Source organism: Furipterus horrens, unplaced genomic scaffold (genome assembly GCF_987537825.1).
Source record: "Furipterus horrens unplaced genomic scaffold, mFurHor1.1.pri manual_scaffold_2, whole genome shotgun sequence".
NCBI lineage: Eukaryota > Metazoa > Chordata > Mammalia > Chiroptera > Furipteridae > Furipterus > Furipterus horrens.
Window position 1 is genome coordinate 125,544,603 of NW_028327172.1, and position 25,528 is coordinate 125,570,130.

General features: G+C 39.1%; 1 protein-coding gene across 2 annotated transcripts in view; it reads left to right on the forward strand.

Annotated features, from left to right (window-relative positions):
• Positions 1 to 25,528, forward strand: part of MCUB (mitochondrial calcium uniporter dominant negative subunit beta) — a 90,060-nt gene that overhangs the window by 38,797 nt on the left and 25,735 nt on the right. The window contains exons 2-4 of one of the 2 annotated variants that reach the window (XM_090266407.1): positions 21,827 to 22,029; positions 23,432 to 23,507; positions 24,554 to 24,724. In XM_090266407.1, coding sequence (XP_090122533.1) covers positions 21,946 to 22,029; positions 23,432 to 23,507; positions 24,554 to 24,724 — 331 coding nt within the window. In that variant the 5' untranslated portion in view covers positions 21,827 to 21,945. The remainder of the gene's footprint in view (positions 1 to 21,826; positions 22,030 to 23,431; positions 23,508 to 24,553; positions 24,725 to 25,528) is intronic. The other variant, XM_090266408.1, reaches the window with a different exon arrangement.

Below are 25,528 nucleotides of genomic sequence, written 5' to 3' on the forward strand. Positions count from 1 at the left end.
CTGGAGTTAGATTGTGATTGTGTTTGGGGCCATGTCACTTCTGCCTGAGAAATGACAATAATCATAATGGTAGAGTAATAGTGATGCTGTTGCACTTACTGAGCGCTAAGGTACTTCATATGCTTAATCATCTTTAATGCTTATGTCAATTTGTGAGTTAGGTACTCTCCTGTGAGTTTGTCTCCATTGTATAGATGAAGACACTTAAGGTTGTAAGTTAATATACCTAGATCACATAGGCGTTGAGTGAAGTTTTGATGCCCATTCCTGTCTGTCTAAGTTAGCTGTGCCTTCAAATACTCATACTTTATTTCTCATCAGATATTTTCTGAGTCCCTTAGGGATGACATGATGTCCCCGAGGTCAGTGTTAGAGGCACTGCAGGGTAAATTCATGGCCAGCTACCAAGCATTATGTTCCTTTTTAAAATTATTATTGATTTTAGAGAGAAAGAGGAAGGGGGAGAAGCATCGATTTGTTGTTCCACTTATTTATGCATTCAGACATAAATTGACCTGGGATTGAACTCGCAACCTTGGTGTATCGGGACAATGCTCCAATCAACTAAGCTACCCAGCCAGGGCTCTTAAGCATTCTGTTCCTTTATTTTTTAAAATTTAATCCCCACCCAAGGACACTTTTTTTCTCTCCACTTTTTAGAGAGAGAGAGAAAAACATCGATGTGAGAGAGAAACACCGATTGGTTGCCTCCTGTACATGCCTGGAATGAGAAGATACGTTCTAGGACTAGGGAACAGATCCTCAACTGAGATATGTGCCCTCACGGGGATCTGAACCCACAACCCTTTGGTTATGGGACAATGCTCCTACCAGATGAGCCACACTGGCAAGGACTGTTCCTTTACTTTTTGTTCATCTGTCCTTCAAGTGCCAGACAAATGCCTTGATTACCTCTAACACCAATATAAATTTAAATTCTAGAAACCCACAGGAGAGGTTTACAGAACGATTCCTCTGGCTCATCAACCCCAGTAGTAGGTCGAGAGTGTGGCCTGCCCAAGCCAATATCCCTGATTAACAGATGCCAAATTTTATCAACAAAATATCAGCAAACCAAATTCAGCAATATGTTACAAAGGTCATTTACCATGATCAAGTGGGATTTATTCCAGGAATGCAAGGCTGGTCCAACATTCGCAAACCAATAAGTGTGATTCACCACATAAACAAAATGAAGGATAAAAATTATATGATCATATCAATAGATGCAGAAAAAGCATTTGATAAAATACAGCACCCATTTATGATGAAAATATCAGCAAAGTGGGATTAGAGGGGATATACCTAAACATAATAAAGGTCATATTTGACAAACCCACTGCTAGCATCATACTCAATGGGCAAAAACTACAAGCGTTTCCCTTAAGATCGGGAACAAGACAGGAATGTCCACTTTCACCTCGCTTATTTAACATAGTACTGGAATTCCTAGCCACAACAATCAGACAAGAAGAAAAGATAAAAGGCATCCAAATTGGAAAGGAAGAAGTGAAACTGCCCCTATATGCAGATGACATGGTACTGTACATAGAGAACCCTAAAGATTCCACCAAGAAACCACTAGAACTGATAAATGCATTCAGCAAAGTAGCAAGATACAAAATTAATATCCAGAAATCAGTTGCATTTTTATATGCCAATAACAAACTAACAGAAAGGGAAATTAGGAAAATAATCCCATTCGCAATTGCTGCAAAAAGAGTAAAATACCTAGGAATAAAAACTAACCAAGGATGTAAAAGACCTGTACTCAGAAATTATAAAACACTGAAGAAGAAATTGAAGAAGATAGAAGTAAGTGGAAACACATACCATGTTCATGGACAGGAAGAATTAACATTGTTAAAATGTCCATACTACCCAAAGCAATCTATAGATTCAGCGCAATTCTTATCAAGATTCCAATGACGGATTTCACAGAACTAGAATAAATATTTCAAAAACTTATATGGAACCACAAAAGACACCACATAATGATCCTGAGAAAGAAGAAGTTGGAGGAATCAAACTACCCAATATCAAACTATACTATAAGGCCATAATAATCAAACCAGTCTGATACTGGCATAAAAACAGACACATAGATCAATGGAACAGAATAGAGAGCCCAGAAATAAACCCACACCTTTATAGTCAATTAATATTTGACAGGGGAAACAAGCACATACAGTGGGCTAAAGATAATTTATTCAATAAGTGGTATTGGGAAAATTGGACATATATATACAGAAAAAATGAAACTAGATCACTTTCTTGCACCACGCACAAGAATAAATTCAATATGGATCCAAGATTTAAATTTTGGACATGAAACCATACAAACCCTAGTAAAAAACAGGCAGCAAAATCTTGGACATTGCTTGTAGCAATATTTTATCAGATATATCTCTCCAGGGAAGGGAAACAAAAGAAAAATAAACAAATGGGACTACCTACAGCAAACTAACAAGTTTTTGCACAGCAAAGGAAATCATCAACAAAATAAAAAGACAACCCACAGAATGGGAGAACATATTCACCGATACATATGATAATGGGTTAATATCCAAAATTTATAAAGTACTTACAAAACTCAAACAAACAACCCAATTAAAAAATGGGCAAAGGATCTGAATAGACACTTTTCCATGAGGACATAGAGATAGTTAATCCTCGTCGGCAGCCGTCCGTCTCGAGAGACGATGGTGTAGCTTCTTAAGAGTCTATCTGCACCGCCGAGAATGGCTGTGCAGTCCGACTCGGGAGTGACACGGTATCTGTCTCCTCCCGTGTTGAATCGACATCTTGCGATGACGCTGGAGTGTCCTCTCCAGTGAAGCTGAAGCTACAGAGCCTGGGCAGGGTGATATGGAGGGTCTGCTGTTGCCCATGCAGCAGACCCCCCCTCTCTTCGCAGCTGAAGGGTCCAAGGGAAAGACGGAGTCAATACAGCTTGGCTTCAGGTGCGCCGCAGGAGTTGCCGGTGTTGACTACAACGTCAAACCGCCTTAGGGACTCCGGCTCCGGATTTTCTGTCGGGGTTTACTCCCCTAGCCTTTCCCCTGAAGAGGTATGCCGCAAGGCAGCGGAGGTTTTTTGGAATCAGAGTTTTCCTTCTCTGATGTGCCCTGACTGGAAGATCGAACCAGCGACACTTAGCTCGCAGGCTGACGCTCAATCCACTGAGCCAAACCAGCCAGGGTAAGAGATAGTTAATAGACATATGAAAAGATGCTCAATGTCACTAGTCATAGAGAAAAGCAAATTAAAACCCCAATGAGATATCATCTCACACCTGCCAGAATGGCTATCCTCAATACAAGCAACAACAAACAGCAACAAACAAATGCTGGCAAGGATGCAGAGAAAGGGGAAACCCTAGTGCACTGTTGGTGGGAATGCACACTGGTGCCGCCACTGTGGAAAGCAGTGTGGAACTTGCTCAGAAAACTAAAAATGGATCTGCCTTTTGACTCAGTGATCCCACTTCTGGGAATATATCCATAGGAACCCAAAACACTAATTTTAAAGAACATAAGCACCCCTACGTCTGTTGCAGCATTATTTACAATTGCCAATATACAGAAATAGCCCATTATGGGGCATTTACAGAATGGAATACCACTTGGCCATAAAAAAGAAGGAAATTTTACCTTTTGTGACTGTATGGATGGACTTGGAGAACATTATGCTGAGTGATATAAACCAGTCAGAGAAATATAAATACCATATGATTTCACTCATATGTGGAATGTAATGAACAAACTGAACTAACAAGGAAAATGGGGACAGATTCATAGATGGAGAGCAGGATGACAGCTGGCGGGGGGAGGTTAGGGGGTGGAGGGAGTGAGCAAAAAGGAAAAAGGACTCACAGATGACATTATGGTGATTGCTGCGGGAGGAGGGTTTAAGGGGCCTAAATAGTAACGAAAAATATGCAATAAAAAATACCAATGGCATTTCACACAACTAGAACAAATAATCCAAAAATTTGTATGGAACCACAAAAAACCCGGAATAGCTGCAGTATTACTTGAGAAAGAACAAAGTTGGAGGTATCATACTACCTGATATCATACTACCACAAGGCTAATACACCATGCAGAAATGTTGCAAGAAAGATGGAATGAAGGCTTTAAAGCACTTGTAATTGCTTAGGAGCAAAAGTACTTGAATTTAAATTGGCAGTATTGAATTATAATACCATAAAAGAAAGGAACATAATGTTCTATAGTAGCTGTATACAGAAGAAATAAAACAAAGTTTATTCCTCCAGATTTTACAGTAAGTACTATACTAAAATAAGGCGCAGAGTACATAAATAGAGCATTATCAATTTATACTTGTTTCTGCTTTATGCCAAGTCACCACATTAATCATGTCACTACCAGAGTTAAATCACAATGAAATGACGTTAGTGTACTTGTCCCTCTGTAGTTGATTCATAGAAAACATAACATAAAAAAGTGTAGAATTTATAGCATTATTAATAAATATGTTTCTTGGTTACAAAAGGAGTATATGCTTATTTGTAAACAAATTAAAGGATTGTGAGACAAAAATCCATCCTCTATGTTTTCCCTCCTTTCCCTCACCCAGTGGTAACATATAATCATACAAAAAATAAGAAGAAATTTAAAAGCTAATGTTTCTGAAATTTGGAATAAAATGTGTAAAATAACCAAATTATTTATTGGCAAAAAGTTTTGAAAGGATGAAAACTAAAAAGTTAAGAAAAACATACTAAGAGTAAAGATCTTAAAGGAACTTTAGGATTTTGAAAAGCAATTTGTGATTTAAAGGATGTTTCTTATTTTAAAGATTTTATTTATTTATTTTTAGAGAGAGGGGAAAGGAGAGAGGGAGGGAGAAAAACATCTACGGGAGAGAGAAACATCATTGCCTCTCGCACACACCCCAACTGGTGAACAAACAACCCAGGCACATACCCTGACTGGGAATCGAACCAGTGACTATGTGCTTTGCGGGACAATCCCCAACTGAGCCATACCAGTCAGGGCAAGGATGTTTCATTTTTAATAGAAATGTCAGTATGATTTAAAATTGAGAATTGTCTGAGGCATTTAGAAAAAGTTTTTTTATTTTGTGAAAATGTGCTTCAGTTACTTCAAGATTAAGTCCTGTATATGTCTCTGTGGATAGACTCACAGCACCCTAAACTTAATTTAGCATAGACCTTATTACCCAGTATTACAATTGTTTATTTACCCATCTGACTCACAGAGTAGGGGTTGTAGCTTGTTTACCAATATATTTCCAGGGTCTGATACATTATATTGCAAATGTAATAAATGCTCAGTGAATGGTTTTGGGAAAAAGTCAGAAAGAACACAGTGAGATAGTGCTCTCATTCTGAATGGAATGCGACTTTTCCATTGCATAATAGTCAGAAAAAATCTTTGTTTAGGTTCTTTTCTAATCTTTTCCTTCATGAATTTTTCAGAATGCATTGGTTGTCATAAGCTTTGAAGGAATTGAATTTAACCTTTTTCTACTGTTTCAGTTACAACTGAATGTCCTAAATTAGACTTCCTATTGGACAGTGTCTTCCATTTTGAAGTAAGAGCCCAAATGAAATTTAGATGTTTTAGTACTGACTTGCCACAATGCTTACATTTAGCACTGGATTATATCCTACATTACTATCTTCTTGACTAATTGCACAGTTCACACTAATCTCAAATTCCTTTTAGAAATTTCTTAGAAAAAATGTGCAAGACAAAAATTCTCATCACAATTTTCTTCTCCAGTAATAACTTAACAATTTTAAAAAGAGCACAAAGGGTTTATAGAAGAAATTTAGTAAATTTAATATTCAGAAATCATGGCTCTATTACATAAGTGATATATCAGTTGCAACACAGATAAGTAATTATTATTCTGAATATGCAGACTTGTGAAAAGTTCTTTGAAAGCCAGGAGTTTTCCTCTTTTTTTCCCACCTTTCTCTTTTACTTTTTCTTCTTCACAAGCCCTTTACCATTTGTTGCAGTACTGGTTTGGTGTTAACAAATTCCTTTAGCATTTTCTTGTCTGGGAAGCTCCTTATGTCTCCTTCGATTTAAAATGATAGCCTTGTGGATAAAGTAGCCTTGGTTGTGGGTCTTTGTGAAGTGTTGAATATGGTCGGGGACGCTGAGATAATTCCAGCAAGCAGGATGAGTGGCCAGTACGCACGGAGGACTGTGGCTCGCTCAGACCATCAGCGGAGAGTGGGAAGCCTCATCATCCTTTTATTAGGATTTCAAAAGTTACTAAAAATAGAACAGGCGGTGTGAGCTTTACAGCCAACAATAAAAGAATTTTTACAAGTGAAAGAATTCTTACAAAGTATCATTAATACATAAAATACAGCCAGGGTAACTTCTGACTTTGATAACATCTATCAGGGAAACAAAGCAGATCCACTAATCATCAAGGCCAGCCCCAATTTAAGACTTTATCTTCAAGGAGGCAGATGGAGTACTCAACAGACCTCTTGGTCCTCAGGATTCCATGACCCAGTGGCCTGAACAGCCTAAAGCCGCAGGCGGAGACAAGATTAGCTCATCTCCTGAGTCACAGGACACCTGGGCGGAGGGGCATGGGAATGCCCCTAACCGGAGATCTGTGTTCCTGCAACATCTTTGCTTTTCATCACCTGGAATATTTCATGCTACTTCCTTCTGGCCTGAAAAGTTTCTGTTGAGAAATCAGTTGACAGTCTAATTGGTGGTGCTTCCTTGTAGGTAATACCTGCTTTTCTCTTGCGGCTTTCAGGATTCTCTTCTGGTTTTTAATTATGATGTCATTTTAATTCTGATGTGTCTCTATGTAATCCTCTCTGGGTCCAACTTGTTTGGGACCCTGAGCTTCCTGGACGTGTGTGTCTTTTTCCTTTACCAGATTAGGAAAGTTTTCAGACATTATTTTTCAAATAGGTTCTTGATCTCTTGCTCACTCTTCTCCTGGTATTCCCATGATGCGGATGTTGTTATGCTTCCTGTTGTCCAAAATGTTTCTTATTCTCTCCTCATTTTGTAAAATTCTTTTTTCTTTTTGCTGCTCTGACTGAATCTTCAGCTGATACTCGTGGGATCCTAGCCAGCCCTCTTATGCCTCCTCATCACTTCGTACCAGTCACATTGTGGTGAAGTGGCTTCTTCTGTCTGTCCTTGGTTATAAGGCTTCTCTCCAGCTAGTGTTAAGTTTGCTATTCAGGATGATTTATCTACAATTCAGTAGTAATTCCAGATTGGTCCTGGGAAGAGGTTAGTGTAGCTTCCACTTTCTCCTCCACCATCTTGGATCTGAAAGCCAGGAGTTTTAAAAAATAAAAATAATAATACTAAAGGCAATGTGGCCCTGGTGATTTTGAAGTCAGACAGAGCCCCTGTGTGATTCCTTAACTTTGGAGCGTCATTAGGGAAATAGGAAGAAAAACGCCTACCTCCTGTGGTTTACTTGAGAATTATGTCATGTAACACAGGCAAAATGCTGCTATATAAATTTTCAATAGGCTTCTTTTTCAACTGTAATATTATAGTTAAAGCAGTACAACATATTTGTATTATCAATACCTTTTCTGTACTAATTAAAATTCATTTTGTTGAAAACAACTGAATCCAACTCTGACCATCTCAAACAACAAGACATCTACTGGAAGTACATTTTAGCAGCTTCTAGAATGACTGCTGAATGCCTGTCTTCAGGAGGGACAGGAACTAAAGCAACACTTAGGTGAATTCAGCAGCAGGGATTAATCTCTCAAGGGCACCACTGTAAAATGATTCAGCAAACTCAGTCACTTCCTACTTGTTCAGGAGAAGTTGATGGGCCCAGCTTGGGTTTGTCAGCTTCGGCCACATAAAAATGCTGAAGAGAGTTACCACTGGGAAATCACTCTAGACAGGACAGCTGCCCAATGTGTGTATCTCTTCTATATAACATTTAAAGTTTGTTTTTTTCATTTTAACTTATAAAAACTTTGGTTTTTGAAGGAGCAAAAGCATGTATTCACTCATTCAACAAGTATATTTTGAATATGTACTATGTACTTGATTGCACAAGTAAGGATTATGTGCCTGACGTATGCAATTAATGGCAGTCTGATTATTCTGCAATTTACTTCAGAGATAGCATTAGAGTAACTTTTAAGTTTGATGGCAGATAGGCTCCCAACATAATTTGTTCTTTACTCCCCTCACCATCCCAATTTTCTTATAGGAACTCCATATCTCCTTTTAAAATAAGTGATGGTTTTACTTATTTACAATTGTGTTTTTTGCATCTATTTGTATTATAGTAATTATTTGGGATTTTTCACAAGGACAGAATTTCAAAGATGATAATCATCTTAGAAATCACTTTGCTCCATTTAGTCTTTTTCAGATAAATAAATTAAGGCCTAAAGTGATCTGGTAGCTCATCAAAGTCATACATTTTGCCTCAGAATCAAGATTGGTAATTGAGTTGTTATTCATTAAAGTCCAGTCACTTTTGAAATTCAACCTTTCCTCTTTCATGTATGAAAAAATTTAAATAGTTTGGGATAAAGATATGTGGAGCATGAGTGAAAGACTTATGAAATAGGAAGCTAAGCAGATATTAAATTTCTTTGGAAAAATGCTTATATCATACCTACCTACTATCATTACATGGTGACCTCATTTTTAAAACTAATTTAAGCTTTGACCTTTGATATTTTCTTTAAGAAATCATGACTGTAATACATGTAAGTGACCTGACATTACAGGTGTGTAGTTATTAGATCAAGTACTCAGACTTAACTGTGCTCTCAATGTGGTGTCTTAGTGCTTACTTAATTTATTTTCATTTTATAAGCTAAAGTTTGGGTTTTAAAGAAAAGGCAGATGCTGTTGTTTATAGCTCTTGGAAGTTAAAGCTGGATTTTAACATAAAGTTAAATGGAAGCTGGCAGAAGTGTTAGGAATTTTCTGTTAATTATTTGTGTTTCTAAGAAAAATTCTAGTTTGAGGAAGCCTGGGTCACATTTATACTTGCGAAAGTTTACTTGCATTTGCTGTATTTTATTGTCTTGATTAAAACAGGTGTTTTTTTTCCCTCCACCACAAAATAAAATTTTTATTTTGGGATATTTGTTAAACATTAAAGGGTAAAGATGAAAAAACAATGAAGAACCATTAAGATTAATATGTGAAAAACAATGCTAATAGTACATTTTGGAGTAATGGATGAATTATTCTGTTATGCACTTTACTAGGGAGATTAGTTTGTAAAAAAATTTTAATAAAATTAACAGTTTAAGATGCACCGCAGCTTTCAGTCATAATCTCTGATCATTATTTCCATTTCTAAATTTAGCTTTTTGAGATTTTAAAAAATTTCTTTAAAAGATACAAAGTTTACTCCCAAATCGTGATTCTTCAAGTTTTCTGTAACTGATAGATGACCAGTATATACTAGCATGTATCTAGAAGAATTTTGGAACATATGACTAAAGAAGTTTAATTTTTCTTTGAAATATTTAGACATAACTAACAAAGCCTGAGGGTGTTGAGGAAGAATTAAATTCATCTCAGTAATTTTTTAAGTACAAGGTGATAATGCTGTGTGATTGAAGGAATTAAAGAGTTTAGATTTTGCCTCCTTAAATGGAATCCACCAAATGAATAGCTTTTGATGGGGTTTGTTGACCCCAAGAAAGAAAATATCTGCCAAGAAGGACTCCTTGTGGTTAATCAGGTCCAAATTCATAAGTGGAGTCAAGCAGCCAGTGTTTGCAGAGGCCTCTCATGGACATTGTGTATTAGGGAAAAGCCACAGGCTGAGCTGTCAGCCTGTGCACTGTGCACCTGATGCCTAAACCAATCCTTAAAGAGAGCTCCTAGAATTGTATTTCAATCAATAGAACTGAGACTTTCCCCATCCATTGAGAGTGAGCAGCTATGTTCTTATTAGCATCTGCACCTGTCAATCAGAGTGGCTCCATTCTGACCAATCAGGACAGTGCTTTTTGGAGCAATCAAACTGAGGATTTGGAGTCCTCATTTGCATGAGAACAGAAAGACAAATCAGCGACTGGGGGTGGGCACTTTTCTGTATATAAGCCAACATCACCTCTGCCTCACCAGAGCACACTTCCCCTTTCTACTCATACTGCATTACCCCAGCTAGAGCTGTAACACTGAAGTTGTCTCTCTGGAGCAGGGTGGGGTGGAATGCACAAGAGCCTTCTGGAGCTGTGTAGCAGGAGAGGGCTCAAGCTGCAACACTGGGACAGAGCTGCCTCACCCAGGGCTGCCTTGACGGGGCTGTTCCACAGCCAAGCTGTCTCACAGTTGAGCTGTTTACACTGAATAAAGTATCTTTCTCTTCACTGAACCCAAAATTGGGGATTCCCATTGGTATTGAATTGGCTTTAACAACCTTAGGTTGACAGGTTTAGGACATACTACCCCCAAGATGTGACACCTTGGCATATGAAGTATCTTAAACTGAAGAAATTTTTTTTTAACGGCAGAAGCCGGAAGGTCATACTGACTCCCTCCCTTTTCCCCTTTTCTCTGAGATGAGTCATAAAACTCCCATGTGTAAGGTACCTTCCCTGTACAGAAGGAGAGAAGACATTCTCATCAGCAGAGACTGAGGATTTGAAGGCAAGAAGTCTGTTCAAACAAACCTTGTTGAACTCATCCTTATCTTCCTAGTTTCTCCTTCACCCCATCCCAAACCCCTTTGCCTTGTCAATCCTCTAAGTTTTTTGTTTCTTCGTCTAAAAGATATAAAACTTCCTGCTCTGGTCACTTCTTTGGGTCTTCATTCTCTGTGAAAAATTTAATAAAATTCATATGCTTTTCTCTTGTTAGTCTGTCTTTGTCAGTTTAACATTCAGACCGAACCAGGGGCCCTAAGTGGATGAGGAAAGCCTTTTCCACCCCCATGCTTTCTTCTTGTGCCCCCACAGCATTTATTCATAACTTGGTTAGAACAGCTGTCACATTGTATGGTAGTTTATAAAAATCATTCATTCATTCAACAGATATTTTCAAGAGTGCCAGCCATGTACCAGGCCTGGTCCCTGGTGCTGGAGGTAAAGTGGTGAACACAAGAGAACGCAGAGTCAAGATCCCTGCTCTCTTGATGCTTTAGTGCTGAGAGGCCAGTGAATACATGGTGTGATCTCCCTCTCTGGAGCATGCCTGCGTCTTCCCCTCCCCCTACTTCTTTCCCCCAGGGGTGTTACCTTTTCTCTTCTCTCTCCTAGGCTCCAAGGTCCCTTTTTTTGCTTCTGTAACTTGTTTCCTCCTCCTATACAGTCCAGCTGGCTCATTTCTATTATACTACCTCCGTAATATTCTAAATAAACTTTCTCAAAAAAAAAGGAATACATAAATAACTGACTTAATTGCAGATGAAGATAAGAACCAGGAAGAAGAACTTGAAGGAATATGGGGCAGTCCCGTGGCAAGAACAGTGTGGTGATGGGGAAGACCTTCTTGGGGAGGCAACATTTGATGATGAGTCTGCAGTGCAAGGCTCCATGGAAGGGTCTGTGGCATGTCCGGAGCCCCGGAGCAGGAATGAGATTGACGCGCTACTTCAGGAACAGAGAGGAGGTTCTTGTGCCTAGAAAGAGGACGGAGTGAAGGAAAGAGGATGAAATTTGAGGGGTAGGAAGAGGCCAGACAAGGGAGGAACTTAAATTTATTCTAAGTGCAATAGTAGGCTGCAAAGGTGTAGCAGGGGAGTAACAAAATCTGTTTTATGCTTTTAGAAAGATCACTTTGGCTCTTGCATAGAGAGTAGATTGTAGAAGGCAGGAGGAGAAGCCAGGAAAAAGGGTAGGAGGTACTAAGAGCGGCGAGGGAGAGATGTTGGTGGCGTGAAGGGTGGTGACGGTGGAGAGTTTGACCCACTTGGCATTTGTTTGGAAGCAGAGCTGATAGCGCTTGCTGAGGGAGCATATATACACTGGCACAGAACTAAGTTTATAGTTGTAAGTACCTGAAACAGAGTTTATTCTTGCATTATTATTTATTATTGTATTATTTTACATACAAACAACTGTAAACCTTTTTGCTTACCCCTGCATGAAAAGAAAGAAGGAAATAAAGAGAGACTCCTTGGTTTTGACTTGAACAGCTGAGTGGATGGTGGGACCGTTTACTGAGAGGGGGAGGAGCGAGAAGAGGCAGGAGAGGCTGATATGGAGGGGAGATGATTTCTGCTCTTCTGCTAAGTCGTTTTCCTTCAGTAGTGCTAAGAACCTAGGCAAGGGTCCTGCAGATAGAAGCAGGGCTCAAATTCAGGCAGCCTGGCTCTAACCGCTGCACCCTTATTGGGCTTCGTGGCTAGAATTTTAACAGGATAAAGTCTAAGAAGAGGGCATTCAAGGCAAAACAAACTGAGGGCAAAGGCACAGAGCCAACAAAGTGCGAAACACTTGGAGCAATGGTTTGGAACTTGTTGCGGAGGATTATTTGTGGATCCTGTTTGGTAGAGTCTCAGAGAAACTTGGATCCAGCTTTTTCTTGATCTCCTCCCCCCAAATTAAAATTTACCCTCTTGAGAACCTTTTTAAAAATCCTCACCCGAGTATATTTTTTTAATTATTCATTTTAGAGAGAGGATGGGGGAGGGGAGAGACAGAAAGAGGAACATTGATCAACCGGTTGCCTCTGGTACATGCCCCAACTGGGGATAGAACCCACAACCTTGATATGTGCCCTCACCAGGAATCGAACCCGAAATCATTTTGGTGTACAGGATTACATTCCAACCAACTCAGCCATCCTCCAGGGCTTGAGACCTTTTAAAAGTTTAAGCTAGAGCTTTTCTCCAATTTAGACTAGATATTTGATTTGGGCAACATAGCTTTGTTTTTTATTTTATCAGATTAAAAAAGACTCTTCTAAAAGCTTTCTTCTTAAGGGTTATTTTCAGTTAGAAGATATAATTCTGAGCTGCAAACATTGTTCCCTCTTTCTCTGCATTATATGAGCTGCCGTCCCTGGACTCTTCTGTTTCATGAGCTAACTTGTTTTTTTGAAGAGTTACCAAGCTTCGCCATTTCACAGATTTTAGAACACATAGAATTTTAAAAATTATTTACATAATAGTTTGTTCTCTTATCTTTTCTGCTTAAATATTCAACCTCTGGGTAGAGGTTGGTGGCATCACAGATGGGACTAAGCTGGTGTAATTTACCATAAAGAATATTCTTTCAGTGGAAGCATACTGAATAGATAATTTCTGCTAAGTAACTGAAAACCCATCCAGTCTATACAGCTGTGTCAGGTGTTGTGTTTACCACTACACTATACATAGTTAGGCATGTGATTTGTGGCTTTTGATGATGAATAATACTTTTCTAGTTTGTATTACCCAATCTTTTATGCTTTGGGACTTAAGAATTTGTTTTTCATCTATCACAATTCCTTTTTTGTTTTTTTCCAACATTGGATAACTAGATAGGAATGTGTAACTCCAACTTACTATAGGTCCGTTTTCACTCAGAAAATGTTATATAATAGAATAAAATTGAATGTGGCATGTGTACTAAATATAGTGATAAATATTGAATATCATCATATACTTTGGACATAACACATGTTTACATGTTTTTCCTTGAAAAAATGCAGGACAAAATGGATGAGAAAGAAAGAGGACGTATAGTTTCAGTTGTTGTCCATTTGTTATATCTCAGCTCCAACCTACCCTTCTTTGCTCCGTGATACTGGGGTTGGATCTTGTAAACACGTCCCTTTTGCCAGCTGGTGCAATGTTAGTCTTTGTCTTAGAGGAACAGGGGAGACACTGCCAGGTGGTAGCAGCAGGAAGTACCTTTCCCACTTCCCGTTCTCCTTTCTCCAGCACAAGAGCCCAGTGGTCCTTACACACCAGCCCAGCACTCTCAGGCCTTCCTCTCTGCACCTGCCAGCTCTTTCTGAAGGGACTTCAGCGGTGTCCTTGTCCGAATTCTTCCCTCTGAGAGAGCTGTTCTCCAGATTGTTCACACCCTTGCCAAACAGTAGGCCCATCTACAGCCCAGCTCTGGCCGGGGCTCTCTTGCTAGTTCCTGTGCCACCAGCAGCTGCATGTTTTTCATGTGACCAAGAGCCACACTCAGCAAAAGTGCCTGAATTTCATTCTTTGGGGGGACAAGCCTCTAAGTCCTCCACTCTTTCTCAGCCTACATAAATGTTATCAAAGGACAAACTTGAAACAACACCTCCCCCCATTATAGGGGTTTGTTTACACCAGAGGTCAGCACACTTTTAACAACCTTTTAAAAATGTGAAAGAGAAACAGTCTTAGATCCTGAGTTGTAGTTTGGTGACCCCTAGACTTAGAGTATAAATAAAGTAAATTCTTAAAGTTAGAGCCTGATGTTCACTTTGCTACCACACCCTGACACCTATCAAGATAGCATTGATCAGAAATTGGCAATGACAAAGACTCGAAGGGGATAAAAAATAAAAACCAACTAGAAAAAAAACATCACTACTGCCCTTGTCCATGTGGCTGAGTGGGCTGAGCGCCAGACTGCGAACCAAAAAGTCACCAGTTTGATTCCCAGTAATGGTACATGCCTGGGTTGCAGGCCAGGTCCCCAGTTGGGGGCGTGCAAGAGGCAGCTGATCGATGTTTCTCTCACATGTTGGTGTTTCTTTCTCTCTCTACCTCTTTTGCTCTCTCTCTCAAAATAAATTTAAAAAAAATTTTTTTTAAGAAAAAGAAAAAATCACCACTTAAGTCACTTTTGAAAATAACTATATAGTAGAACACATTTTATGGTAAGATACTTTTTCTGGTCTACTGGCATCCAACAGCCACACAATATATACATGCTCACTCAATGGGCATCTACTGCCTCCACTGACTAGTACAGTGAAGTTGTCTTTGTTCACACATGCCCTGAGCAGATGCCAGAACCTGCAACCCAAGCATGTGCCCTGACCTGGAATTGAGCCGGCACTTTCACTTTGTAGTACACTGCCCAACCAACTGAGCCACATGAGTCAGGGCTATGAGTGCCCTCTCAGAACAAAACCTTAGAATGAAGAGGTTTTATGTGTTCTAAGGAGAAAACATAAAATTAAATCTGTACCTGACATACTATAGCGAAAACTGTAGAACCCCAGAAACAGAAAAATGGGAGAAAATCTTTAAATTTATAGAAGATGTGTTAATAAAGGCCAAAAGGCATAGGCATGCCTTCAAGGTTCTGAGTGGAAATAACAATCAGTCAGGATCTGTATATCCAGTAAACTATTATTCCAGCAAAATAAAGCCTGAGAGACTTAAGAGTCTTATTGAGAGTTCTCTGGAAGAATGAAATTGAACACATTAAAAAAGTAGGATGTAAGAAGGAATGGAAAGCAAATTAGAAATCCTAAAGATGAATCTAAGAAATAGCAACTATATAAAACAATAGCCATGATCACAATTTGGGCGTTCTAAAAATAACGTAGAAATAATTTTTTCTTTATTGAGATTGATGCAGTCTTAAGATCCTCGTCATTGTTCAAGTAGTAGAACAGAGAAATTAACTTTACACCCTAAGCCAAGTAAGAATGTCTCAGAATGTATAAGGCCAACCTTAAAAGGACAGGTAAATACACATATACTTCCAAATTAAAAGAGAAGGTAAAAAAAGTATAAAACAATTAGTTAAATTATTAGAAGACAAAAAAGAAGAGAGAAGCAAAGAAAAATCAGGATAAATAGAAAATAAAATAAAATAAAATAAAATGGAAGATATTGAAATTTATCTGAAATAATAAATGCACATAGATTAAACTCAACAGTGAAAATGACAGAAATTGTTGAATTTATTAACATAGATTAATGTTTTACTACCTGAGAGAGACTGGGTCCCTCGGAGTGGATGAAGAAACTACTCAGACACTCTCCATCTGAGGAAGGAAGGGAGGGGGTTTTCTCTAGTGGAAAATCGCCCCTGTTTCTTTATTAGCCAGGGTTTTTATCCACTTTCCACATGTGGAAATACATAGGAAAGTATGCAGACCTTCCCCAAACGGTAGGGAGTGAAAGGGAAATGCAGATCAATACAGGGTTGAAACATCCAGGTATTTTACACAAGGTCAAAAACACTTCCCCTTACTTAATCTGTTCTTCACATTTTACGGACAAGGATTTGAGGCTTTACAGAGAAAAACAGAGCAGGTTCCCTTTTCCTTAAAAGCCACTTTGTATTTCTACTCTATCTTTAAAATCCCCAGGAGGGTTGGATTCAGAGCAGGCCTGGAAGACAACCTGCCAGCTAAGGGCCCAGCGGGGGGCGGCTCCGCACAGTGGTCAGAGTCTTTTAAACCAAGCCTGTCTGCTTCCCACATCTCCCCATGTCTGTGTGTTCCCCACAACTACCCGTACATAGGCTGTCATTGAAAGCACTATTCAAAGCTGCAACAAGCAAAATTTAACAGGGCAGGAATGAATGCAGAAGAAATATTGAAGAAGGAAATGGGTAAAATATAAGCATAAAGAATGAACAAAAACTTATTCACTTTAAACCCTGTTTTATGTAGGACCTAATGTGGAGTTCTTCTATGGAATGTGTGAACCAAGCAAGTAAACCCCCTTGGTTAGATTATTGTTCTGCTTTGAAGCTTGTTCTTGTGCTCATTAGTTTTCCACCCTGTGGTGTGTCATGAGCTTTTAGAGAACCTCATACTGAGCTTCAAGCTTTTATAATTTATTTTACTTCTCTGTTAAAAAAAAAAAAAAACCCAAACTGCTCTATTGTAGCTCTCTGATGAACTTCTCGAACTTCCCATTTATTAATTATAAATAATGTATTTTAAGCCAATATACTCTAATATTTCAATGTTTTGTAATAAGCAAATTAGTCTAATATCTTCTCTCTGGATTGTGTATCTTCATTATTTGCTCTCAAAAGCATTTCTTTGTTGAAATTAAAATGAGAAGCAGGGGAGAAGGAAAAGCAGGATGAAAGAAATATTTATAAGAATATAATTTCAGGGGTCCTGCTGAGGTTAGTTTCCAGAGAATGGGGGAATGACTGGCTTCAATGCCGAGGGCTCAGAAGAAGTGTGAAAGGGGCCTGGCTGAGACACCGCACTCACTGGGGAAGTAATTGTTGGTTACTGTTCAGATGCTATATGCATTTACTTTTGTTGCTGTTCTGTTTTAATCATGTGGATTAACTACTCTTCTTGAACTGCCTGATCTCAAAAAGATTTAGTAGTGATGAGTCATGTAGTGCCTGAGAGAGACTAAAGTATTAATTAAGGTAACCACCCAGTGTGTGCTACAAAGTACAATTTTGTTGGGCAGATTTAAAATATAGATCTAGAAGTCAGAAGAGTTCATCAGAAGGGAACTAATACATAGAATTCTATGGGTTTTATGGTGGGAAGATGAGAGAATTCAGAGAAAGAGTTGCCGGTGCAATGTAGGTACACTGGGTGGGGCTTCCCAGGCAAGGCTGGGAATCAGTACAAAGCCAAGGAAGCATGCAATGATGTGCCATATTCAAGAAACTGCAGCATGTTTCACACCTCTGGAATGAGTACAGGATTGGCAGGTAGGTGGTCCCATGGATAAGGTGAGGCTAGAGAAGTAGACAGAATCAACTCATGAGAAGTTTTATTTGGAATTGGTTCTCTTTGCAAGGGAGAACAAATAGAGGTCTTCAAACCTAGAAATAGTTCGATTTATGTGATTTTAGAAGAGTGGAATAGATCTTAATCTGAAATTGATTGGTGGGAGAAGCCAGTTAGGAAGCTGTTACAGTGATGCAGGGGAGATGGTAAGGATCTGAGTTAGGGCAGTAGAGGTGGAGCTAAAAAAAGAGGTTGGATTTGAGAGCTCTGTGTGAAATATTAGAATCAGTAGGCCTCAGTGACAGTTCAGTTGTATCTAGTGATCTACCAGTTCATCAACATAAGGAATGAAGGAGAGACTCAGGAACAAGAAAGTTCAGCTCAAGAGGTGTTAAGCTGATACACCTGTGGCCTGTCTGGGGCCGAACCTCCAGGAGGAAGTTTGTCCACCCAGCAAAGCCCAGATGCATCTTATTGTTTGATTCTGAACCTTGTGAAGATCTGTTTGTTTGGGTTCAGACTTGTAACCAGGGGAACAATGGGCAGCTGGCCGCTTGTCCCAGGCTAATCCCCTGAACCTGTCCCCAAGGCCCCCTTTTCTCTGACTTCCCAGTGAGCTAAGGCAGCGCAGCCTAGGCTCTTCTTTTGCTTTTTCTACTCTAGCCCTTCCTGTTTCACTGTCTCCAACTTTAATAAATGTACTCTTGTTCGGTAAAATTTTTCTTGCATGAAGTCAAGAACTCACACACTAGGCAGACCTTTTCAGGGCCAGGTACCCTGTCTGGTGACAACTGTGACATCCCAGGACAAAGACCTTAAGGTGTCAACCAGTTCTGGGCTTGGGCCACAGGAGCCCAGCTGGAGGCAATATAAAATTACTAACCAAAAGGGGTACATACAGAATGAAAGATAAACTCCTACTTACAGTCTGCAATTTAAAATTGTAATATACAAGAAATTAAATGCTAAGAAGAAACCAACAAATATATTTTGAAGTTTAATTCCATTTAGGGGAGATAAAAATAAGAGAGTCATCCAAGACTGAACTTAACATAGGTTATTCCTAGGGTCTTCAAAGAGATAAAAGGGAGAATATGCTTCTTGGAGATAAACAAGAAATTATGATACTAAAACTGATCGAAGTGGAACAAAATGATCAACTAATTAGCATTCCTGGAAATGAAAACATCTATGTGCACATAAAAACCCAGCTTCGATAAATTCTAGACTGGATGAAATAAACAGAAAATGAATTTAATTAGACAATATTTCACCCAGGTTACATCGATGTTGTTCAAACTGTCTTCATTATGTTAACAATGCTGGACTTTTTCTGGACAGACCTCATACATTTCCTTTATACTAATGGCTGCCTTCATTTGACCTGGAGGCTCAGATCTCTTGCATATTGATAGTTTTCCTCTTGTAGTTTTAACTGCGGCCCTGGCTCCCTGCCCCTTCCCCCCACCCCCCACCAAACCTGTTCCCTTCTTTTTCTCACAACCCATTTCTTCTGAACCTTCTGGCTGTCAAAGACCACAGTAGCTGGTGTAGCTCGAAGATGGGATTCCAAATTGGTTCTGACCGCAAAGCCTGTGTGCTCTTTCCAGTAGACCTTCATGACCATCAGGAAGAGGAAATGGCATTTGAGCTGAACCTTGAGGGAGTGACACAATTTATTAGGCAGAAGTGGATAAAGAAAGCACTTTAATGACACAAAGCTTGTTTGCCTAGGGCCCAAGTTCCTGCTGCAGGGAATAGAAAGTGATAAGGCTGTGGAGCTGAGTTAGGCCATAGGCATGTGTTGTGCCTTACACTTGCTTAATGCTTTAATCTTCACATCAGCTTTACAAGATAGATGTTGTTATCCTCACCTAACCCCTGAGAAAACTGAAGTCATCCCTCCTATGACTTGCCTGGGATCTCTCAGCTGTTAAATGGCTGAATTACATTTAGAATCCCCTTCTTTCTAACTCTAGGGTCTTTGTTCTTTCTATCTCACATAAGGCTAAGGGGTTTTAAGCAGAAATGTGAAGTGATTAGAAGTGTTTAGGAAAGACAGTGATAAAAGAGTAGCCTGCCTCATCTTTTTGCCCAGATACTGAGTATCGTTTGATGGCTGTAACCCTTGACCCAGCACTAAAATTTGGAATTAAAAACGGTTCTATGCAGAAATTTAAGTGCCTTTTAAGTGGTACTTATAATGTGGTCCTCACACATGCAACGTCATTATAACCCTGGGGTTTATTGAAAATGCAAATTTTCACACCCCTACCTCAGACTCACTAGAACAAACTCTCTGAGGTGGAGTCCAGGAATCTGTGTTTTTTTAAAAATTTTACTTACTTATTTATTCATTCATTTATTTATTTTTAGAGAGAGGGGGAAGGAGAGAGAGGGAGAGAAGCATCACTGTCTGGTTGCCTCTCACGGACCCCCAACAGGGACCTGACGTGCAACCTAGTTATGTGCCCTGACTGGAAATCGAACCAGCGACACTTGGTTCACAGGCCAATGCTCAATCCACTGAGCCACAGCAGCCAGGTCAGGAATCGGAATCTGTGTTTTATGTAGGCTCTCCAGGTGACTGTTAGTCACACAAATACTTGAAAATGCCCTGATCGTTTTCAAACCCTCTCTCAGCTTTTCCTGGTTGTCTAGAAGGTGCATCCTAAAATGATTCCTTGATAGTAGACCAGAAACTTCATCTGCTCATTAAATGATAAGTACTTTATGGTGAGGAATTACCATTATTGATATCTAGGAACCTGACTCACTAACTGTCTTTAGCATTATACAGACTCTAGCATATAATTTAACTCATATATAAAAGTGGTAATGGATAGAAAAACATCTGGAAGTATATACATCAAGCCATTGATAAAGAAGAAGTTATTTGGCCATGGCCAGGCAGCTTAGTTGGTTAGAGCATCATCCTGATATGCTAAGGTTGCAGGTTTGATCCCCAGTCAGGGCACATACAAGAAGCAACCAATGAATGCATAAATAAGTGGAACAACAAATTGATGTCTCGCGCTCTCTTTTCTCTAAAATCAATAAATAAAATTTAAAAGAAGAAGTTATTCATGACTTGTTAAAGAGTGGGAGGGTAGACTTTATTCAAAGGGACCACAACATTGGGATTTTGCAATGGGAGAGAGAGATTGGGCTCAACTCCAAATTCAAGAAACAGTGAGGGTTTATATCTGAGGAGCTGAGGGGGTTGGTGAATGGAAAATTACTACAAGGACAGACAGGGTAATTCTTTGCTAAACTGACCTAACAGGATTCTTGCTGAAAGCAGACTAGGGTGATCAGATAATACTTGGCGGATGGTAAAGGATGACGAATTTGATTGGATATTGAGAGTGGGGGATTCTAGCTAAACCAGCTTGACACAGGATTCTTGCTAAAACTGAGCTCTTGTAGAACATGCCCAAGAATGGCACTTAGTGAGGCTCACAGGAACCTGACTAAAGTTTGGTCAAGAAGAGAGTCTCAATCACCACAAACAGTGACTGCTCTGGGGAAAGTTATGGGATTGTGGAGAAGTAAAGGGAGGGGCTTTAACTTTTACCCCCTACATTTCATATTTGGCCTTTATACATGGAGAATAATTTATATCATTAAATATTTTTTAAAATGTATTTTGGTAGAGAATTCTGATGTGTTTTCAAATGGAAACATTTTTTTCTCAGTTTTATGTAGTTTTTTTTTTTTTTTTTTTAAGATTTTATTTCTTTTTTAGAGAGAGGGGATCGGAGGGAGAAAGAAAGGGAGAGAAACATCACTGTGTGGTTGCCTCTCACACACCCCCAACCAGAGACCTGGCTTGCAACCCAGGCATGTGCCCTGACTCGGAACTGAACCGGTGACACTTTGGTTCACAGATCGGCGCTCAATCCACTGAGCCGCACCAGCCAGGACTACTAAAATAATAAATAGTATTGTAATATCCATTACCAAACTTGGAGAACTCCTACATAAATTTATTTATTAAGAATCGCAACTATTTTTAAAAAGTAATCAACGTTTTTCTTCTCATCTAGTAGTGAGTTATATTCTTAGAAATAAAATTCCAATGAATAGCCTTAATGTGACAGATGATATTTTTTGAAACTAATTGTCTAGGTGTGTTTAGTACTAGAAATATGTATTTAAATGTTTTATTTTATTTATCGATGGGATTGTTTTGATTTTGAGCATAATGGAACATTTTTCGAGTCAGTGTCACTATTTCATTTTTATAGCAGTGAACACAGCTACCATGTTGTGACTGAAACCAGAAAGGTTGGTATTTGTGCTGCCTGTCACCACCAGAACCAATAAGTAGAGATGAAGATGGAATTTATATGGGCATTTTATTCAGATGGCCTATGAACTGAGAAAACCATGGGTTATGTACCTCAAAAACCATCTTAACATCTCATTTCCAGCTGACCTTTTTATAAGGGTAGGTAAGGAGTTTGGTAAAAAAAGGTTCATTGAATAAAAATTGCAGTCCAGCAGTGATATTTTCCTTTTTTATCTGTTGATCAACAGTTCTTTATCTGCATCACCTGCGTTCCCTCCCTGGAACACAGTGGCTTCATGGCGTGCAGACTCTCTGGGGCACAAAGATTGAACTGCTTATCAACCTCCTGGAATCACATAGTCATGCATTCCAGTCCCTGGAGTAACAGCCTTCCACTTGCATTAGTCACTTAAGCCTATCAAATATAGCAAACGCTAAAATCTTTTACTCTTGAGTTCCTCTTTTGTGACATTGGAACTAATTCCTTTGGCACCAGTTATTTTGAGTTCCAAATGCCTATGAGCCAGTTCCTCAATGCTGTTTCTTTCTGCTACCATAGTACTATCATTGTTCACATACTGTACTATGATGTCATTTGGTCTTTGTTAAGCACCGGTATAGCTGTAAACACAAACACCACTGGAAATCCTAAAAACATGTTCCATAGTTAGGTAGCCATTCTGATGCTATAGACCCAGCAGTGGATTCCTGGAACATGTGAAGATCCTTTTATGCTCAGGATAATGGAAAACTTGAGACTGTTAAAAAAATTATAATTAAGTCTGTGTGTATTGAATATTTAAACATGTAAAGGAAACCACTCAATTTGTGGTTTCTAAAGTGGTAGAAAAGAAGAAAGAATAGAAACCAGAGGACTGGCTAGCCGTGCTTTCTGTGATGATGGAAATGTTCTCTTTCTGTGCTGTCCAGTATGGTAGCCACTCTGCACAAAGAGCTATGGAGCACTTGAAACTGAATTATTACCGAGAAACTGAATTTTTAATGTTAACTAATTTTAATTAACTTAAATGGCCACTGTGTCTAGTGACTACCATATTGGACAATACAGACCTACCTAGATCAGAGTTTATCAGAGTCTAATGTGTATGAGAATCACCTGGGGATCTTGTTAAAATGCAGATTCTAATCCAGTCAGTCTGGGCTGGGTCTGTGACTCTGCATTTCTAATCAGCTCCTAGGGCATGGTCCTGTTTCTGGCTCAAGGGCCATACTTTGAGAAGCCAATATCTAGAATATACTTCTATCCATTTACTTTGGATGGTCTCCTAAAAGGAAGAAGCAAATTTTAGAACTGTCGCAGAAAAAAAAAAAAATCTCACAGAACTCTAGGATTTTCAGCTGTTCTCACACTCCGATGTGTATAGCTAGAAAGGTTTAGTGAGCATCTCTAGCGGCTTACCCAGGGACCTGTGGGAAGCTGGATTTTTTACTATGCTTGCCATATAAAGTATTTCTAAAGTTAAAAGGAATCTTCTGGTAAAGACACCTATTTCAATCTTTCCCACCTTTTCTAAAAAAATAATAATAATCTTCCTTACAGATTTTGTGTACGAAGCTGTGTGGAAATCGGAAATACTGTCAATCACATCTTCACAGTGCAGTGGTGCCACCAGATGGTAAGCTTTCTTAGCACTTCTGTGATTCCTATGCTAATTTATTTCCATTCTTTCAAATAAAGACAAAAATGTGAGTTTCGAGCAAGACAGATTTTTCTTGCCTTCCCCTACCCCATGCCACCCTACAGCTGGCTCTGTTCATTTCCTCCCTGTTCTGTTCCCCTAATATCTCTGATGTCTTTTGGCAAATTCCCCCCCAGCAATCAGAACAATCATAGATGAATGAGAAGCAGTTTCTGCCCTCAGACTCTAAGATCATTATAACAAAGTGTGACTAAGCTATGATAAAATGGCATAGAATGGTAGGGAAATCTGTAAACTGTCGTCGGCAGCTGTCCGTCTCGAGAGACGATGGTGTAGCTTCTCAAGAGTCTATCTGCACCGCCGAGAATGGTTGTGCAGTCCGACTCGGGAGTGACACGGTATCTGTCTCCTCCCGTGTTGAATCGACATCTTGCGATGACGCTGGAGTGTCCTCTCCAGTGGAGCTGAAGCTACAGAGCCTGGGCAGGGTGATATGGAGGGTCTGCTGTTGCCCATGCAGCAGACCCCCCCTCTCTTCGCAGCTGAAGGGTCCAAGGGAAAGACGGAGTCAATACAGCTTGGCTTCAGGTGCGCCGCAGGAGTTGCCGGTGTTGACTACAACGTCGAACCGCCTTAGGGACTCCGGCTCCGGATTTTCTGTCGGGGTTTACTCCCTTAGCCTTTCCCCTGAAGAGGTATGCCGCAAGGCAGCGGAGGTTTTTTGGAGTCAGAGTTTTCCTTCTCTGATGTGCCCTGACTGGAAGATCGAACCAGCGACACTTAGCTCGCAGGCCGACGCTCAATCCACTGAGCCAAACCAGCCAGGGTGTAAACTGTAGAATGATGAAAACTCTATAGGAACCAAGCAAATGATTACAGGGTTTCAGGCACTTATGAATTACATGTTTCAGCATTCCTTTTAGAATTTATGTATTTTAAAGTTATTTTTATTAAAAGTAAATTTATGTATTTCTATATTGTCTTTCTTTTTTTCTTTCTTTCTTTCTTTCTTTTTTTAACAGAAATAACAGTTAATTATAGATACGGCCTTCCTTTGATAACACTTACTTTGCCGTCCAGAAAAGAGCGCTGTCAGTTTGTGGTCAAACCAATGTTAACAACAGTTGGTTCATTTCTTCAGGACATACAAAATGAAGATAAAGGTGTCAAAAATGCAGCCATTCTCTCAGCAGGTATATATATTTTTTTTTTTTCAATTTCATCTTTTTCTCTTTTTCTAAGCCTTTGTTTTGCTTCTTTACTTTTTAAGAAAGAAGTTGATTTTTATAACGCTTTATATAATAAATGGTTGGTCTTCATTGAAACTTAATTTTTATACTCAGTAATATTAAAAACATTATTGAATAAAAATTAATGAAGTGAACTTAGTGCAAGTTTCAGTTATTTCATAAACTTAGCCTTGAGAAAAAAATATTTTTAAATATTTATTTATTTATTTAGAGAGAGGGGAAGGGAGGGAGAAAGGGAGAGAAACATTGATTGATTGCCTCTCACACATGCTCTTATCAGGAATCAAACCAGTGACCTTTAGCTTTGCAGGATGACACTGAACCAACTGAGCCACACTGGCCAGGGTGCTGAGAAAATTTAAATGACATAGTCATTAGCATGTCATTTTCAGCAAAATTTGGATAATTAAAAAACAAAATGTAATTTCAATGATTAAAATATTCAGTGAACAATTAAAATATATAAGTAATTCATCTTTCTTTGTTATTAAGCAATTTCAGTATAGTATGTTTTATGACAGAATTGGGTCTCAGGAAGAATATACATTTTTTTAAATATCAGCATTTTAAATTTAAAATGTAGCTTTTATGTCCTTGTGACCTGACATGGCCTTAGACCTACTGCCCCTAAAATGGACTAAGAAGTGTTCATCCCAGCCCAACATACAGAAGCTACACATATAGATAAATGAATAAATTTGCATTGTTATTTTGTGTTAGTATTACATGATTAGAATAAACTTATTT